Here is a 20,933-nt window from a genome sequence, read left to right on the forward strand (position 1 = left end):
GCTTAAACCAACTGGACTACCCTTTAGAACCTTGAAACCATAACATGACAGCAGAGGATACCCAAGGACACCGAGTTCCCAAAGTGCAAAAGAATCAAAAAGAGTCACACCGTCACTTAAAGTATGTCCCATGCTTCGATTTAAAATTTGGGTTTTAAGGGGCACCCAGCTGGCTCAGTCAGTAGTGTGTGTGACTCTTGATCTCAGGATTTTACATTCAGCCCCACAATAGGTGTAGAGATCGCTTAAAAACAAAATCTTAAAAATATATATTTATAAATAAAATAAAATTTGCTCTTTTTGCTATTTGTGAAAAAAATGAAACCCACTTAGGGAAGTGGACTGTACAAGACTACAAGCAAGAATTCTAACTGACTGAGCCACCCAGGCACCCCTAACCACGTCAATTTTTAAACTAGCACTACATTCACAACTCCACTCTAAAACACAAGGCTACTTTTAACCAAGTCTAAACTCCAAATCAAATCAGCTCAGCGGGATTAACTAATCACACTTAAAATTCTATCTCCCTAATTAGAGCTAATGGGATCCAAAAGGCTGCCTTTATCTTTTCTACTCCTGAGAATGTCGCAGAAAGCAGATACCGAGGAAGTAGGGAGAGGCGTGTAAAGCCTAACAACAGTCTTAACTCCTCATATAAAGACAGGGATGTAGGTTAGGAATGAAGGAGACCTTTCTCCCTTTATATACTCAATCTCCTACTGCTCAATGCACAACATATGCTGGTCATTCCATTGTATTATATTTTATATACATGTAACCATAACCACTGTGGGTTACTTAATTAAAGGTATTATTTGGGTGGCATTCATTCACAACATTTTTTTTTAAGATTTTATTTATTTGACAGAGAGCACAAGCAGGGGGAGTGGGAGGCAGAGGGAGAGGGAGAAGCAGGCTCCCCGCTGAGCAGGAAGCCCCATGTGGGGCTCGATCCCAGGACTCTAGGATCATCACCTGAGCTGAAGGCAGATGCTTACCCGACTGAGGCACCCAGCACAACACTGTTTTATTTAAAATAGTGTAGTACATTGTCTTCTGTAAGGTGACTATAAATTTAACAACTTGATTCACAACAAAATATGGTGCATGAAAGATATAAAGAGCACTAGCTGCCAAGTTTAATTCTGTATAAAGTTCTCCATAAAACACACCATAAAAATTCACGAAGACTTACAGGGTACATATTATGCACTCAGCCCTACTGCTGAAGGAGTATACTTCAGTGGCAAACTAATTCTTTAAAAATAAGACTTGAAATTTTCTCTGAAAATCACGGGCGTGTAGGCAAAAATCACTGACATAAAAGAACTTATTCAAACCAGTATCCACTGGCTGGTCTGTATTTCACCACTAAGGCAACACTGGAGGGGTACACTCTGCCAAGAAACAACATGGCTGTAATCATCACAGTGGCCTAGAAGGACAAAAATAGCGTCTTCCTCCAGCAGAAAGACTACAGGACTTACTCTAAGAAAGGTGGCCTACTTTGAATGCAGCATGAGTAAAATACTCCCTCCCCAAAGCTTTTAGGTTTGTTAATTAACCAGCCAACAGAAACCAGTCTTACAAAACAGACCCCAAAGATCTATTTCTAAGTTCAACACATGCTAAACTGTGCAACTAACTGTGATAAAATAACTGTTTGATAAGAAGTCATTAATTCTAAATTTCATACCTAAAAGAAAGCAATCATCAGATGATACCATAGGCATGAATGTACAGATGAAATATTCAGAAGGAAGCTAAAGAAAGAGTATTATCAGCATCTCAGAAAACAGAAATTCAGTGAAAACTAACTGGTTAAAATTAATTTAGTTATTACTTTCATAACCCAAAATGGCTAATTATTTGAAATCCATTTTCCCTAACAACTAATATAAACTGGTAGACTTCTTGCAATCAGTTCTATCTTTAGGAATCTTTGGATTCATGAAGCTGTGTCCAGAGTCATTTACCAATATGGCATATGCAACCTTCATGGTTTTGGAAGACTAGGTTAGGAGAAACTGGGAAATCCAACATACTCACTTGAAAAGTAATCCAAACCGCTGTTCTGGTGGGTCAGTAGTGTCAACCTTGTATATGCAGGGCCAACAACACATCATTACTATTGTGACTTTCATTCTGAATAAGTTGTTGAGAGATGCTGGAGAAAAGAAATTGCCCTCCAGTTTTAGACTCAGTATTGCTTTAGAATAATACTCACCTGAAGCCTTTTTGTGACAAGAAATAGCCTCTTCGTATTTCCCTGCAGCTAGTAAACGATCTGCTCGTCTGCTCTGCTGATGAGCCTAGAAGACAAACACTCCTAAATTCCTCTGAATTATATAAAAAGACATGACTTAAAAAAAATTTTTTTGACAAGATAAATGATGTCCTTATTTGCCACGCATCAAACCATTGCAGCTCTACCGGTAAGAAATCTAATGGACAGCTCCTTGAGCGGCAGCATCTGAAAGGACTGGCAACTTTTCTCAACTCTACGAATAAACCATTAAGTTTCACACCAGGCACTCAGCTCCTTCAGTGACTCACATCCTTCCACTCTTCAGAGATTAACCAAGAGCTACAATCACAGATTGTTACCTAAAATGTATATTCACTTGATTTTTAACAACCTGCTTTCAAAACAAAAGTCATCTTGCAGATCCTTTCACGGTTTGCATCATTCAACAACCGTGATCAGGAAATTACTTACGGAAAAGTCAAGCTTCTCTTTTAACAACTCATTCTTCCCTTCCAACATTACAGTTACTATTTTTAAGATAAAAATTGGTACACTGTACAGCTGACGAATTAACTATACAAATATTTAATAGTACAGTGATTTCTTTTTCAGGTACCACCGCCCAAAACAAACACAGGCTCAGAACTTCTGAAAGCAAATGACTAAAGTGCCCCCGAATGTAAAGGAAAATGGATTAACAAGTAGTCATCGGCCTCTTCACATCTGTGCTACACTTTAAGAATTCCTACAACTTTATGGGGCGCCTGGGTGGCTCAGTCGTTAAGCATCTGCCTTCGGCTCAGGGCGTGATCCCAGCGTTCTGGGATCGAGTCCCGCATCGGGCTCCCTGCTCCACTGGGAGCCTGCTTCTTCCTCTCCCACTCCCCCTGCTTGTGTTCCCTCTCTCGCTGGCTGTCTCTCTGTCAAATAAATAAATAAAATATTAAAAAAAAAAAAAGAATTCCTACAACTTTATGTTTCCGTTTCTGACATAAGAAGGTCCAGCAGACTCCCAAGGCCCACATAACCTCACCTAAGGTTACACAATCAGCAGGCAGGAAGACAGAAATGATCAACTCAATTCTTCTAAGTAGTGTAGTTTTCCTCACAAACTCAGATGATTTAACAAAGCTTCTTTAAAAAAAAAAAAGTGAAAAGCACTGTACACCCATGTTCACAGCAGCATTAATCACAACAGTCAAAAGACAGAATCAACCCAAATGTGCATCAACGTGGATACAGATACACACACACACACAATGAAATTCGTATTCAACCTTGCAAAGGAAGGAAATTCGATATATGTCACAAAATGGATGAACTCTGAGGACATTACACTAATAATAAAATATAAAATAAGCCAGTTACAAAAAGACAAATACTGTATGATCCCACTTTTATGGGTATCTAACGTAGTCAAAGTCATAAAAACAGAAAGTGAAATAGCGGCTGCCAGAGCGTGGCGGGAGAGAAAAGTGGAGCTGTTGTTGGAGGTGCAGCGTTTCAGTTTTGCAAGGTGAAAGGTTCTGGAGACCTGTTGCACAGCAAGTGAATATACTTGCTACCATACTGTGTACTTAAAAATGATAAAGAGTGGGGCGCCTGGGTGGCACAGCTGTTAGGCGTCTGCCTTCGGCTCAGGGCATGATCCCAGCGTTATGGGATCGAGCCCCACACCAGGCTCCTCTGCTATGAGCCTGCTTCTTCCTCTCCCACTCCCCCTGCTTGTGTTCCCTCTCTCCCTGGCTGTCTCTATCTCTGTCAAATAAATAAATAAAATCTTTAAAAAAAAATTTTTTTTTTAAGTTTTTTAATTTTTTTTTTTTTTTTAGTAATCTCTACACCCAATGTGGGGCTTGAACTCACAGCACAAGTCACATGCTCTTCCAACCGAGCCAGCCAGGCACCCCTTTACCTCAATGTTTTAAGAAGGCAAAAAGCATATCTGTTCTGTCAGGTGTAAAGCGATTTATCTTGAAGGCTTTTCAAAGACTGTGCCACAGATGCCTCATAAAAATACTTCAGAGAATCAGTTTTGCAACTGAGATTAGAACTATTCTGGGCATGTTTGCAAATTATGCTCAATGTGAACAGAGGTGAAGACAAAAGTAGAAAACAGCACTCTCAGCAATGCTTGCTGTTTATATTTTCCCTTCTATTTTTGTAAGGAAGACACAGCAACACACTTTAAAAGCAAGATCATCCATTTCTACCATTTGAGGTTTTTATTCTTCAAATAATAATTAAACTTTTCCTCTAAGTCTCAATTTGTTCCTGAAAATAATAATGGGTAAAAGAAATGGCTAGGAGCTTAAAATACTTTTTTTTTATTTTAATGTTTTTTTTATTATATTATGTTAGCCACCATATAGTACATCTCTGGTTTCTGATATAAAGTTCAATGATTCATTAGTTGCGTTAAAATACTTTTAACTGAGCAAAAAATACATTCTGAACACAGGAGTATTTTATAGTACCCAGCAATGATACAGATCTTTTGGGAAGAGACTATATATGAAGAAAGCTAAGTTATGATCAACACAATTTCTCTAAGTAACATGTTCCAATAATATAATTAAAGCAAGTGGCACTCTATCAACAAGGCTCTAAGTGTAGGTAGTAAATGAAACCAAAGAAAAGGGGTGAATCTCCAGGTGTCTTAACCTTTCTGAGCTTTGAAAGAAGCCATATAGAAGAGACAAACCTGCTCTGAAATTCCAAAGTACCTCCTAACTATGCGTGGCAAAGTGCAGATCCTACCCTACCATGAAGCCAGGGCTCTGGGCTCAAGTCTTGGCTTTCCCACTGCCAAGTTAAACTACTTCATCCTTCAGGCTCTGTAAAATCATAGACATGGACCAGATCGGTACTTGAAGTTTTAATGGAGTACAAATCACCGGGCGATCTGGTTAAAATGCAGGCTGATTCAGTATGTCTAGAGCAGATGCAGGGGAAGCAGCTGGCTCCTGGACACACTCCTGAGAAGCAGGGACGAGATACGCTCTGAGGTCACCTTGCTCTGATGCTATGTCTCTATCATCTGTGTCTCTGATGACATTAACCACTTTCTACCTTGTACTATATTTATGAAGCTCCCTAATTCAATTTCAAGCTCCAGAGTAATCGAGTAAATTGTTTCTTGAACACCAAAGAAACAAAAAGTTCTTGAGTGGTGAGAACAGATCTCCTATCCCTCCCGAATTCACTAAAACCTCCCCACGTAAAGTCCAATCTCTGATCACTCTGTAAATTCAGGAGTTACAGCTCATTTAAAAACACACAGCTACTCTAGGTTATTTGGCACAACAGCAATCAAATTCCCTATTAAAAAAAACAAAAACAAAAACACAGTTCCTACTAAGTTCTTGTTAGACACCCAGCAAGCCATGACTATGTACACAGCTTGACTGCCTAGGTTCAAATCTCAGCTTGAACACTTACTAGACACATGAAATTGGCTTTCTAAATTTTCTGCCTGAGTTTTCCCATCTCTAAAATGAGAGTATTGTGAAAAACTAGTTAAAAGACAAAAGTACCTTGGCGGTACTTGCCATCAAGTTCACAATGTAGTTGGGGAGACTAAATTGCTTTTTTCTCTAACTGAAGATATTATAGGAAATTTATTTTGGTAATACTTCTTATTGTATTTATTATTATTATTGATACTTCCTTATTATTATTATTATTATTGATACTTCCTTTTTTTTAAGTAGACTCCATGCTAGGGCTTGAACTCACGACCCTGAGATCAAGAGTTGGATGCTTAACCAACTGAACCACCCAGGTACCCCAATACTTATTTTTAAAACAATTTTTAAAGATCCCTTTAATTTAAAATTAATCTCTTTAAATACTGTTCTTGGTAGAATCACAGCCATTAAACATACTAAGTCTATAAATAAGTTTCTTTGGTAATTCAAAATAAAACAGGAACAAGAAGCAATTAATATGGAAATGTTGGTTGAGAGATTCTAAAAGCAGTCTGGGCAGTGATATATTTTAATTCTGATAACGTAGTGTTTTTTGGCCAAGTATTTCAAGATGGACCGATTTATGGAAAAGGCTTTATCTCAATATTTCAAATTCATTAAGAAAGGATAAAAAACACTCCAGGTCTTTATGAATGGTTTCACTAACAATTCAAAAAATGTTTAAGCCAAGAATGCATCTATTTTGGCTACTAAACAAAACAAATTAAGCTTAAATTTTATTTATCTTTTTCTTAAAAGTATCAATACTGGCCAGGAAACTTCGGCGGAAAAGGCAACATAACACTCTTCAAGAGCTTCAACTCCATTAACCCATTTTCATCTCCCTTGCTGGTAAATAAATGAGCTCGATTTTTTGTCTGTTTTAACCTCCTGGACTTCTTATAAAAGTGTGTAAATCTTTCATAAAAATCAGTGTTTTCCAAACCAACAAAATAGAAACAGACTCATAAATACAGAGAACTGGTGGTTGCCAGAGGGAAGACGGGTGGGTTGATGAAGGAAACAGGTGCAGGGGATTAAGAGATAACAAACTTCCAGTTTTAAGTCATGGAGATGAAAAGTGCAGCACAAGGAATATAGTCAATAATACTTTAATAACATTGTATGGTGACAGATGGTGATTATTTATGGTGAGCACTGAGTAATGTATAGAATTGTTAAATCACTATGTTGTACACCTGAAACCATAGGATATTTTCTTTTTTAATTCAGGTATAGTTGACATGTAACATTGTATTAGTTTCAGGTGTACATGATTTGATATTTGTGTGTATTGCAAAATGATCACCACAATAAGTCTACTTAACATCATACACCATATATTATTACAAAAAACTTTCTTCTTTTTGTTGTTGTTGTTGTTTTTTTTTAAGGTCAGGAGCAGAGGGAGAGGGAAAGAGAGAATCTTAAGCAGGCCCAACACAGGGCTCAATTTCATGACCCTGAGATCATGACCTGAGCCAAAAATCAAGAGTCGGACACTTAACCAACTAAGCCACCCAGGTGCCCCAAAACTTTTTTCTTTGGATCAAGACTTTTAAGATCTACTACCTTCACAACTTTCAAATACGCAATACAGTATTATTAGCAACAGTCACCAGGCTATACATTATATCCCAGGACTTATTTATAACTACAGGTTTGCACCTTCTGACCTCCTCCATCTATTCTGACCACCCCCTTACCACCACCTACGACAACTACCAATCTGTTCTCTGAGCTTTTCTGTTTGTTTTGCCTTTTAAGTTCCATATGTAAGGAAAATCACACATATCTTTCTCTGACTTACTTCACATAGCATAATGCCCTCTATGTCCATTCATTTTGTCATAAATGGGAAGATTTCATTTTGTGTATGTGTTTGGCTAAATAATATCCCAATGTGTAAGTACCACATCTTTATCCATTCATCCATCAATGGAAACTTAGGTTGTTTCCATATCCTGGCTATTGTAAATAATGCTTCAATGAACACGGGGTCTATATATCTTTTCAAGTTAGTGTTTTCATTTTCTTCAAATACCCTCAAGTGGAACTGCTGGATCATAAGGTAGTTCTAGTCTTAATTTTCTGAGGAGCCTCCATACTGTTTTCCAGATTGGCTGCACCAGTTTGCATTCCCACCAATAGTACACAAGGGTTCTCTTTTCTTCACATCCTAGCCAACAATTGTCATTTCTAGTCTTTTTGATATTAGCCATTCTAACGTGGGTGAGATGGTACCTTGTGGTTTTGCTGTGCATTTCCCTGATGATCAGTGATGTTAAGTATCTTTTCATGTACCGGTTGGCCATCTGCATGTCTCCTATGGAAAAATGTCTATTTGGGGCACTTGGGTGGCTCAGTTAAGTGTCTGCCTTTGGCTCAGGTCATGATCCCGGGGTCCTGGGAATGACCCCGTGTCACGCTCCTGGCTCAACAGTGTATCCTGCTTCTCCGTCTGTCCCTCCCCCACTCATGCTCTTTCTCTGATAAATAAATAAAATATTTAAAAAAAAAGAAAAGGAATAACGTCTACTCAAATCCTGTCCATTTTTTAATTGGGCTGCTTGCTTTTCAGCTATTGAGTTATATGAATTCTTTATATATTTTAGACATTAACACCTTAGCAGACGTATGATTTGCAAGTATTTTCTCCCATTTATTCTGTCAATGATTTCCTTTGTCAGGCAGCTTATTAGTTTGATGTAGCCCCACACAATTATATTTCTTGTTTCTTTGTTGATTCAGTTATTTTCTTTGCTTCTCTATCAACAACTGTAGTAAGCAGCTTCTGATGTAGCTCCCAATGACCCCCGCCTTCTGGTATTCACACACTTACGTAATCTCTTCCCCTCACATGTGTGCTAAACCTAGTGACTTGCATCTAAGGGAACAGAATACAGCAAAGGTGGTGGATGTTGCTTCTACGATTAGGTTACAAAAGACTGTCACTTCCAGCTTGGTAGGACTTTCTCTCCCTTGCTCACTTTAATGAAGCCAACAGTCCTGCTGTGAACTGCCCTATGGAAAGGCTCACATGGAAGAAACTGAGGGTAGTTTGCCAACAGTCAACAAGGAACTGAGTCCAAAAGGGGATTACAAAGCCTTCAAAGAACTGAACCCTACCATCAACCATGTGAGTGAGCTTGGAAGTAGCTCCTGCCCCAGTGGAACCTTCAAATGGGACTGCAGCCCCAGGTGACACCAGTGTTGGGGAGACAGGCTGCAGTCTAGGCTGGACAGACTACAGGAAACTTAGTGAGAAGCCGCATTCACTCTCACCTTCCCCAATAAATTCACTGTAAGTCTCCTACAGGCAAGTAGTATCTCCTAACAGTAAAGTAAGTAATGAATTAACCTGTCAAACTAATGTAATATAATTATACTTAAGGTAATTGCTCAAGTGTTAGAGAAGTCCAAGACCTGTTTTTGATTTTAAGTCTAAGGATCAATTTCTCCCACATGCAGCTCTGCTTTATCTTTTTTCCTACCTTATTTCCAATGTAGCTTACTTTTCTTCAGAACTGCCATCATCTGCTGTGAAGACAAACTGTAGGATACAACCCACCAATGAGTTATGAAATCAATTTAGTGAGTCAAAACCACCATTTTAAAAAACTAATAGTAAATATTAGAGTAAATGTTTAAGCTCTAACAGTAAATATTAGAGTTTAAAAAACCTAATAGGAAACATTATACAGTAAAAAGTAGTAAATGCTACTCTAATTTTTAAAAAATATTTGTAATAGTAAATATTAGAATTTTGTTTTGGGTGAAATTTTTGAGCACCCCTGCATTTTGCATAATTTCAAGAGGCATATGCATAATGTGGCAGCTCTACAGTAATATATACATATGTATGTGTGTACTGGTCATTACGTAAAAATCTCACTGTGGATCACAGTCAAAACAAATGGGCAAACGCTGATCTAACAGATCACTATTTTAATGAGAATCTTGCTTTCACACCCCACTGTCACCACTTGCTCTGCATTTCAATATCTTAATCAGTAAAACGGGGAAATATACAGCTACTAAGAAGATAAATAAGACAGCTGACCCTTGAACAACATTGGTTCAAACTGCACAGGTCCACTTATATGTGGATTTTTTTTTTTTTCAGTAAATACAGTGTAGTACTGTAAAGTATTTCCCTTATGATTTTAGTATTTTCTTTTCTCTGGTTTATTGTAAGGATACGGTACATAATACATATACAAAATATGTGTTAATCAACTGATTATGTTATTGGTAAGACTTCCAGTCAACACTACACTATTAGTAAGTCTTTAGGGAGTTGGGAAAACTGGACAGCAACATGCAAAAGAATGAAACGGACCACTTTCTTACACCATACACAAAAATAAATTCAAAATGGATGAAAGATCTAAATGTGAGACAGGAAACTATCAAAATACTAGAAGAGAATACAGGCAGCAACCCCTCTGACATCAGTCATAGCAACTTCTTACTAGACACACCTCCAGAGGCAAGGGAAACAAAAGCAAAAATGAACTACTGGGACTTCAAACAATCAACAAAACTAAAAGGCAACCTTCGGAATGGGAGAAGATATTTGCAAATGACATAATCAGACAGGGTTAGTCCAAAATCTATAAAGAACTTATCAAAATCAACACCCCAAAAACAAATACTCCAGTTAAGAAATGGGAAGACATGAACAGACATTTTTCCAAAGACACCCATGATGGACAAGACATGTAAGATGCTCAATATCACTCATTATCAGGGAAATACAAATCAAAACTACAATGAGATATCACCTCACACCTGTCAAAATGGCTAAAATTAACAACACAAGAAATAACAGGGGCTGGCCAGCATGCAGAGAAAGGGAAACCCTCTTACACTGTTGGTGGGAATGCAAATTGGTGCAGCCAGTCCGGAAAACAGTATGGAGGTTCCTCAAAAAGTTAAAAATAAAACTACCCTACGACCCAGCAATTGCACTACTAGGAATTTATCCAAAGCATACAAAAATAGTGATTCAAAGGAACACATGCATCCCAATATTTACAGCAACATTATCACAACAGCCAAATTATGGATGAGTCCAAATGTCCACTGACTGGTGAATGGATAGAGAAGATGTGGTATATATTTACAATGGAATATTAGTCATCAAAAAGAATGAAATCTTGCCATTTGCAACGACGTGGATGGAACGAGACAGTATTATCCTAAACGAAGTCTGTGAGTCAAAGACAAATATACGATTTCACTCACATGTGGAATTTAAAGGAAAAAACCCCACATGAACATAAGGGAAAGAAAAAAGAGAGGGAGGTAGGGAGGGAAGCAAACCATAATAGAGATTCTTAACTACAGAAAACAAATAGGGCTGCTGGAGGGTGGCGGGGGAGGGGGGATGGACTACATGGGTGACAGGTATTAAGGAGGGTACTTTTGACTGAGCACTGGGTGTTACATGTAAGTGATGAATCACTAAATCCTACTCCTGAAACTAACATTACACTTTATGTTAACTAGAATTTAAATAAAAACTTGAAACATTAAATAAAGACTATTAGGGTTATGGAAACAGAAATATTTAAGTTTAGGGGCGCCTGGGTGGCACAGCGGTTAAGCGTCTGCCTTTGGCTCAGGGCGTGATCTCGACGTTATGGGATCGAGCCTGCTTCTTCCTCTCCCACTCCCCCTGCTTGTGTTCCCTCTCTTGCTGGCTGTCTCTATCTCTCTCAAATAAATAAATAAAATCTTAAAAAAAAAAAAAAGAAATATTTAAGTTTAGGTAAATACTGGTAAAATAATAGAGGCATATTTAAATTATGTTCTCATTTATTAATAATATTCTTTATGGGGGGCACTTGGGTGGCTCAGTCAGTTGAATGTTGGACTCTTGATTTCAGCTCTTGATTTGGGCTCGGGTCATGATCTTGGCCTTGTGGGACTGAGCCCTGCATTAGGCTCTGTGCTCGGCAGGGAGTCTGCTTGAGATTCTCTCTGCCCCTCTCCCACCCCCTCAAATAAATAAATCGTTAAAAAATTATTTATGATTATTGCTGAATATACAGAAAAAGTGGAAAATAATAAAGGAATACACAGAAATTTAAGGAAGGTAGTCATTTCATAAAATTAACAGTATAATCATAAAAAAAGTCTTTGGGGAGTCAAAAGTCATACGTGGAGTTTTTGACCACACAGGAGGCTGGCACCCCTAATCCCCACATTGTTCAAAGGTCAACTATATATGTAAAGTGCCAGATGCCAACGCTAGCACTTAGTAATTGTTGGCTAAGTCTTAGTGCTCTACCACCTTTCCCCAGAGCACCTCCATTGAGCCCAACATAGCTGTGAGAAGATGAACTTTACCTGAAATTTTTTAGGGCAACAAGAAAGTGGTTCAAAACAGCCTCTTTTTTTACCTTAAAGATTTTACTGCCACCATAAGTAAGACGGGATAATTATAAAGGCTCTGGGTATGTACAAGGCCATTCTCTAGACCATGATATCTGATTCCTTGTCTCAGATGAGAAATGACCACTCTAGAGGGACGCTCAGTTACTCAACAAAACATTCTCAGCACTTAATAGAGCCAAACACATACAACTGTGGCCACAGTCACATGGACCCTGTCCTTAAGAGTTTGCAGAGTAGGTAAACAAAGCATGAGCAACAGTCATGTGTAAATTAAGGTCTGACATCACTTCCCAAATAGGCAGTAAACAAATCAAAGAACTACAAATTATCTCACACAAGTTTTGACATTTGCTACCAGCACTCACTTTGACAAAATTAAATGGAAAGAAATGCCTAAATATACACTAAGTAACTTTATAAGTTATAATTTTTCTATATTAAAAACTGACAAAAAGAAAAAAACTGATGAAACAAAACTTATTCAGTCCAAATAGTCATTCCTCTTCCCCCAACAATGGAAATATGATTTTTTCTTTTGACCAATTTCAAAAACCAGAACACTAGAACACAGTATCTGTATTAAATATTAAAATGACTATTTTTGAACCAGTCTCTTCTGTATCTTAAAAATCTACTGCTAGGAAATAAGCATATAAGGCCCTTACTACAAACCTGACTAAGAGAATCAATACTAAAGCAAAGGCACTAAAGACACAGAATCCACAGTTCAATATAAATAAGGACCATACTGAAATGAAAATGGTGAGTACTGTACATTAATTCAGAACTACTGTTGGAAAAGGTCATGATATTAAAATAAGTTCTGACCCACCAATCTAAGTAATTACTTAAATTCTCTCAGTCTAGGCTTATTTTTTTGAAAAAAGGGGAAGCAGTTCTCCCTAAATTCCAAGCATGCTCTGAGGACACATAATAATAAACCTAGGTACTGTAATAAGTCCTTATACAACAGATCTGGACTACACTATAATGTCATTAGAGAAAGCCTATATAAACTACTGGTATTTTCACAGGCACTCATTAAATCATAGCACTAAGAGCTATTTCTCACTTTTAGTCAACTGGATACTAAGTTGTTAATTGCTGATGTAAAAAAAAAAATTGATAAGTCTTAAAAAAAAAAAACCAACAACCATCTTTTAAAACTGACAAATTCAGACTCGCATTGGTACTTAGCAGTTAAAATGATTCAAGAAAATGTTAATCGCTGTTCAACTGTTATCATCCAATAAACAGCTAGGTTAGAACTCAGATCTTTCAAATCTCAAATGGTTTATGAATTTAAGATGCCAAATTTCTGATACTTGTCCAGGTACATTTTCTAGCTGGATTATGGAACTATGCTAGTCTGCCTGACAAGGCTCTAGCCAAATTCTCCCCTATAGAAAGATAATACTATTGTCACCATTTAACTAAATTTTCCTAAACTGGTGATTCTGCTGCTCCATCTACAAATGTCACCCAACTCCAGTCTTCTCATAACTACCACACACTAGTGGGGCAGTTGGCTGGCGTTATGCTGCAGCCTGTAGCCAAATAAAGTGAAGCTAACTGGAACTGAACCAATGGTCATTTTGCAAGGACACTTGAACTTTGAAGCACTCTGTAAACTGCTGGTTATTTCTAATAATATTCCTGTGAAGTTTCAGTATTGAGCCATCCATTATATTTCACTGTAAACTATACGTCACCTTAAAAACAAAAAAGGGCAAGATAATGTCCCTGATTTTTTAAAAACTCACAAATCTCGTCCAATTCTTTTTAAGTGTAAACAACTCTTAGCAATGGGGGCAAGCTCAACTTAAAACTGGGAGGCGCTTCTTAGAGCAGCTAACCTGGCATCAGTCATTTGGGAACAACAGCTTTAGGTCCTAGAATCTCAGGCTTTTCAAGCCCAGCAAGTCCAAGCCTTCATTTTACAAAAGAGATTTTAAATTAAGAGCTTATGGTCTGGTTACTATAATAGCTAATTCTTACATTGTACTGGGTACAAGGTACTGTTCTAAGCCCTTTACACCTATTTACTCCTTTAATCCTCACAACAAACCAGAAACAGGGTGAGGTCAACTAATTTGCCCAAGGTCACAGAGCTACTGAGAGACAAAGCCAGAACTGAAATTGAAGCAGTCTAGCTCCAGAATCTATACTCAAACCACCAAGCTCTACTGCTTCTCTATAAAGTGGTTTAAATGCAGCCTAGGGCTCTTCCAGAACACTAGGGTTCAGAGTTCCAACCTGAGAAACTAATTCTCCATACCTCCCTTTCTCCAATGCCGCCGTCGCCCACCAACGCAAATGAACTGCAAACCCGTGACTCCAAAAGTTCCTCCTGCCTGTCTATAACCTTACTTCTGTATTCAAGTAGGTGCCCTCTAGGAATTACTGCAGTAATCAGTCAGGAAAGAACTCGCGTAGCTCGCTGCTGTTTTAATGGGAACATCTGAAATGCCTAAGAACATAATAAGTAAATGGCCTATAAGCACTTTTTCTGAGAAGGGGTAAACATCTACCGTATTTTCAAGATGCCTAAAGTGATGAAACGGAGCTAAAAACAGGGACGGCCCTGTCTTTTTTTTCCAGCTGTCTCTCACTTATCCGAGAAGGGAGATTCTCAGTTTATGCATCTGAATGTAGGTGAGAAATGGGTGGAGGAAACAATGGGGGTAGGGGGTATTACTCCAGCTCTCCAAAGTAAGGAGGCTCGGTCTTCAGACCCTGTATGTTAGAAGTTAAACCCAGTATTACACACCACTGCTGCCCTGGCCGGCCTCAGTGCCCCTCGAGGCTGCAGCGAGGTGGTTACGTGGCGCTTGGAGGCATTTCCTCCAGCCTGAAGAGGAGGTGGCTTTCCCGGCCGGTGGAAGCCCCTCGCTCAGGGCACTGCGGCAGGGGGAGCCCCGGGGCAGCGGGAAGTGGGAGACGTGAGAGCTTCCCGGGGATGCCATAAGGCACAACGTCTGGGGCAGCCTGCGCGGAGCCGCTGGGGAACCACGCCTGCTCGTCTCCCCGACCCCTCAGGACCACCCCCGCCAAACCCGCCTCCCAGCCTCGAGGGTCTACAGCACGCCGGAGACGCGACCGGACTCCTGAAGCAAAAGCTCCCGAGGACGGACACGACCCTCTGGGGGCTACTCACCAGATTGAGGGGTCCTTCCATTACTTCCATAGACCCCGGAGTAAGCGGCGGCCTGAGGAAGGGGAGCGACGGCGCCGGGGCACATGGAGGGACAGCTGCCCCTCTCCGCGCCCGGGGAGCCAGCAATGGGCGCAGAGGGAGAAACAACCGCACCACTTCCTCCTCCGGTGGCGCGCCGCGGGCCCGCCCCCTGCGCCGCGGCCACGCACGCGTCATGGCGTCACACGTGGCTGGTTCAAGGTGGGAGTGAGGACCGGGGAGTGGGTGGGGCTTAGGGAAGGCGGGGCACAGACGGGCGTACACTTGCTCCTGGGCGATCTTTCCTCTCGCGAGAGGCGTATCTTCATCTTCTTGAAGTCTTCTCTGACGTCACGTAGGGGTGGACAGCCTTGTTGAAATTTAAGTAAGGTGGTTGACTTAACGCTCTTGGCCTCTCCCATTTTCTTCCAGCATGACTTTTCCCAAAATCCCTCTGCTTTGCTACACCTTTTCTTGCTCTCAAATTCCCAACTTTATTCTTGCACCTGATTTTTTTCAAAAATCAGATTTGAGCAATGCTGAACCACGCGCTGGACTAGACCTCCCCCTGGAGGGAGGCAAACGTATGATAAAGGGCTCTGCCCTCTAGGTGATAGCGAACTAATTAAGAAAGTAATATGGGTTACAAATAGCCAAATAGAATGCTTGATTAAGTTAACAGTTATGTGCTAAACCGCTCTGCTAGGTTCTTTCCGTCAAGGAATTCACTGACAAAAAATAATTATGATTTATGTTGTAAAGGGAACAGATAAGGAGATGGTATAGAGGCACCATTAGTTGGCTTCAAGGAAATAAATTTGTTCAAGAGCCGTGTGATCTTGAAAGAGGACCCCAATTTTCAGATGAGGCCCCAGCCCAGGCATACACCTTGATTGCATCCTTGTGAGAACCTGGGCAGAGGACTCATTGAAACCATGCCCAGATTCCCCACCCATGAAAATTGTGAGATAATGAATGTGTGTTGTTTTAAGCCACGCATTAGGGATAATTGGTATAAGGCAAAACAACAACAACAATTACAGACCCCTTCGAGGTGGTAGATAAACTGTAAAGGTGGGTAGTAAATCCATGTCACTGCACTAGTGAATTTCCAGCAGCTGGCTGTGCAGTGGACAGGTTTAATAAACTTCAGTGACAGCTGGACAAGGAAGGAAGAGTATGATGTATTCAACCACTCACGAGTGTTTGAGAGAAACTTCCGTCATATCAGCAAAAGAGAGGACATGATGGATATACACAACCATATCCAAATGGTGACACAGACATTGCATGCACCAGTCCTAGTTTGTCACTCGCTGTCACCCTGTTAGCCCGACCAGCCACAGGCTATGAAGAGCATGCTGGACATGGACACATCATCAAAGGAAAAGGTCACAGGCCTACAAAGGCTTTAGAGCTATCCAAGCTGATTCCTTTGAAAGTTGGGAAACAGCAGCTGCACCAGAAGCTTGCCACTGGCCATTTTTACTGCTTGCAGGTTTGTATCCCTTCAGACACATGGACGACTTCTTTGCCTTTTGGAAAAAGCCCATTTATCTCCTGAGACCATCAATGGAGGGTGATAGAAATCCTCAGGCCATCATAGCTGGGAACACAGTGGACATTCGTAGTATTGGGTCAGAGGTGAGAAGAGCTCAGCACTAGGTCTCTGCTGCAACTCAGCAAAATGGAGCCAGAGGCCTTTGGAAGAACATTTATTTTATTTTTTAAGATTTTATTTATTTGAGAGAGAGAGGGCATGAGCAGGGGGAGGGGCAGAGGGAGAGGGAGAAGCAGACTCCCCACTGAGCAGGGAGCCCAGCCCAGGACCCTGAGATCACAACCTGAGCCAAAGGCAGACACTTAACCAACCGAGCCACCCAGGTGCCCCTGGAAGAACATTTAAAAGCTGTGAAGCTTTTTGTGCTTTCTGTGGCTCACCTGGAAAATGCATTTCATGTTAAAGAATCCATTCCTAAATGGGCCACCACTGATGGACTTGCCACATCAGAGAGTTTCCTTTGTTTCTCTAGAATTTACCTCAAGTCATTCAGATATTCCTTATATTGACATTGAACTATAATCTGTCTTCCTGTGACTGCCATGCTCTAAGTTTGTATAAATCACCGTGACACTTATGTGTGAACACGTGCACAATCTACTCCCTGCTATCACAATGTAACGTGCATACCCTTGACTCAGCAATTCCTGCAGAAATACTAGCATAAGTATAGAAAATAAAGGTATGTGAGGAGGTTTACTGGGCCTTTGCAATAATGCTTTCCGTAGTTTTGGAGCAGCTCAAGTAAATCTAGAAGGACCATTTGGCAGAGACATCATAGAAGACATTGCTGCATCAAGTGGGAGCTTGGATTGATGACCTCAAAAGTTTGTCTAGTTATAGGACTTTGGTGTGCTCAGTTACAGGAAGAGAAGAGAGCAGGCCCTTCAGGTCTCCTGCTCCATCCTCTCTACCTTTGCTGTTCTCTCCACGGGAGTTCCATGGAGAAGGGGGTCAGGATAAGGCCAGTATCAGGAAGCTTCACATGGTCCTTGAGGTGTCTAGGAGCCCCTCCGATTATGCTGTGGAAAAGGGAGTCCAATATGCCTCTCACACCTGCTATGTTTATGGACTTCCCAGCGAATCCACACAAAGCACAAACTCTTCTGTAGTCATGAAACCTACAGGCCCTACCAAAGTGTCAATAACAGGGGTAGCAGCAGGGGCAGCAACAACAGTGCTGGGTGCAAGGCAGCAACCAGGTCTGCAGGCCCGAGACAGGGCAACACAGCAATGTCAGGAGCAGCCAGCAAGGGCCCAGGAGGATGAGGAGCCAGCATGGTTACGGCAGAACAACTGACGTGTCCTCAGTGGGTATGTGAGTGGTTCTGGCAGGTGTTCACACATGTTCTTGCAAGGTACTTCCAGACCTGCTGTACAAAGAATTACAACAAGGTGGGGAATTGTTTTGTATCCAAGCAGGGTGGCAGGTATGTGGGTGCTTCCTGTTGTAATTTTCCCTATTTTACCAGGTCTGAGATCTGGTGATCTTATAGTCACTGACAGCCAGGTGGCAGTTGTGATGAAGTTGCATTGCCTTAGAAAAAACCTTTAACCAAATTTCTTTCATTTATGTTTACCTTTTTATGTATGCACAAGAGTGATATGGGGCAAAATTACATCTAAGTCTGAAGGACCAACCTCTTTCACTATATATAAAATACAAATTTAAGTAATGAAAACAATGCCTACATTGCAGAGAAAACCAGTTTAAGTGGATAATAACCCTCTTTCCTGTACTTATCCATATGAGGACTCATCTTCATGCTTCATCATCCCTTGCCTTGAAAGGAACCACCAAATCCTTTCCTTTTCCGAATTCATCATGAACAAAAAGTAACACTGCATTTAACTGTGGGGCGCCCGGGTGGCTCAGTTGGTTAAGCGGCCAACTCTTGGTTTCAGTTCAGGTCATGGCCTTGGGGTCTCGGAGTCAAGCCCCAGGTCAGGCTCCACGCTCAGCAGCAAGTCTCATTGAGGGTTCCTCTCTCTGTCTCTCTCCCTCTGCACCTCCCCCCACTCTCTCACACACAAATAAATAAATAAATCTTTAAAGGGGCACCTAAGTGGCTCAGTTGGTTAAAGCATCTGCCTTCTGCTCAGGTCATGATCTCCAGGTCCTGGGATCGAGCCTCACGTCGGGCTCCCTGCTCAACAGGGGAGTCTGCTTCTCCCTCCTCCTCCCCCTGTTCATGCTGTCTCTATCTCTCTCGCTCACTCTCTCAAATAAATAAAATCTTAAAAAAATAAAAATAAAATTTAAAAAGGACTGCCTTTACCTTTAAATGGAGGCTATAGTTTTAGCTGTTTGTTTTTTAAGACTGAGCATGATGTTGAACAGAGGGTAAATGCTGTCTTGCTTCAAGTTGACCCCAGTGCTTCTTGAAGATTTAAATTTCTTCTTTTTCCTAAAATTTTTCAATCCCCATTTCTAAATAGCAATGGTTTACCTTTGTGTAACACTTTGCAAGATTCCAAGCACTTACATGTATGCTTGCCCATTTAATTTCAACAGGCTCAAATTAGTGACTTACCCAATGTCATAAAATTGGTAAATAGCTGAACTAGGTTTGAAGTCTAGGTCTGTCTGGCCATAAGCCCAGTACTCTTTCCACTACAAGCAGCTAAATATCTACTAGCATGACATCGAATGTTGGTAATAACAGAAATAGACTGCTAGGGTAACCCACTGTAATTACATAGGTTATTTTGGGTTTTCCTAAATTCACAGTCCTGAGTACCAAGAGATTCAAGCTAAAAAGGGAGTTGCTATTGTTAGTGGCTCTCTTCTCCTCCGGGGTATTTGCCAAGAACTATTCACAAACCAGACTGGGCAGGAACAGGCCATGTGAGGGAGGGGGAGGGTAGCCGTGAGGTCACAGGCTCTAACTCCTTGGACTCTGAGCCAGGCTGTCCAGTTGCTTCAGCATGAGCCAGGATGAAGAGAGCCAAGTTAGGCAGGAGTCAGGCATTCTATTCAACAAAGTTCAACAGAGGGGACGCCAAGGAAAGTAGAATTTCAGGGCAGGTTTCTTATCCAGTAAGCTGACACCTGGGAAAAGTCAGTCAAATAAAGGCAGAAAGGCAATGATTCAACCAACTTTGTATTACGTTAGTGTTTGTCAAACAAGGGAGCAGAAGAGAACTCTCCAAAATCCCAAAATGTCCTTGGACCATGTATCTGCTGTTGCATCAGCAGGGCTGCTTCATTTCCATCTAGAAAAATATAACTTCCCTGTTTATTTGTGGTAGGTCTGGCATCAGGGAAACCCTTTTCATATATATATATTTATTTATAAATATAAATATATATATTTATTTATAAATATAAATATATATATATTTATAAGTATAAATATATCTCATTATATATAATGTATTTTATAAATATAAAATTATATATATAATATATAAATATATATAATTTTATATATATATAATTTTTTAAAAGATTTTTATTTTTCCCTTTAAAGTAATCTCTACACCCAATGTGGGGCTTGAATTTACAACGCTGAGATCAAGAGTCACATGCTTTATTGACTGAGCCAGCCAGGTGCCCCCACCTATATTTTTTTTACAAGCACTTCAGAACACTGAGGCATCTCTAATTAAATCCTCTTCAACCATTCTAGTCACCACGCCCGATTACACAGACCTCAAACTTCCAGTTCTACCTCTTGCACTGACCCTTTGCTGCAAAATGCTGACCCATCTGGACTCTGTTTCGAACAGAGGGGAAGGGATCATGGGAATCCTGAGATATTGGAAGATGATAGGGCTTGGTTACTCTTAAATAAATACAGATGAGAGGGGGCTTAGAAATGGAATGGTGGAGAAGAAATGATTGAAGTCAAAAGGCAGAAGTTTAGAGATTGTTTTTCCTTATGTTTTTAGGAGAGATTTGCCTCCAGCAGAAGTTGTCAAGATTTGCCAGTCCACTGTTAATCTGTTTAGTTCCTCTGTGCCCCCGCTTCCATTCCTCCTAAGCAACTCTAGCACCCAGCACCTCTGACTGACAGTCTTGGGAAGCCGTGTGAGGGCTTCAGGGAAGGAAGGGGCCATAGCAAAGTA

At 40.4% G+C, this 20,933-nt stretch overlaps 1 protein-coding gene across 3 annotated transcripts in view; it reads right to left on the reverse strand.

Annotated features, from left to right (window-relative positions):
• Window positions 1–15,373, reverse strand: part of NRBF2 (nuclear receptor binding factor 2) — a 28,069-nt gene extending 12,696 nt beyond the window's left edge. For 2 of the 3 annotated variants that reach the window (XM_040624463.1, XM_040624464.1), the window contains exons 1-2: window positions 15,284–15,373; window positions 2,231–2,315 (exon numbers count right to left, since the gene is read on the reverse strand). In XM_040624463.1, coding sequence (XP_040480397.1) covers window positions 2,231–2,315; window positions 15,284–15,313 — 115 coding nt within the window. In that variant the 5' untranslated portion in view covers window positions 15,314–15,373. The remainder of the gene's footprint in view (window positions 1–2,230; window positions 2,316–15,283) is intronic. The other variant, XM_040624465.1, reaches the window with a different exon arrangement.
• Between the last annotated feature and the right edge of the window lie 5,560 nt (window positions 15,374–20,933).

The sequence above is a fragment of the Ursus maritimus genome, unplaced genomic scaffold, assembly GCF_017311325.1.
Source record: "Ursus maritimus isolate PB19 unplaced genomic scaffold, ASM1731132v1 scaffold_7, whole genome shotgun sequence".
NCBI classification, from domain to species: domain Eukaryota; kingdom Metazoa; phylum Chordata; class Mammalia; order Carnivora; family Ursidae; genus Ursus; species Ursus maritimus.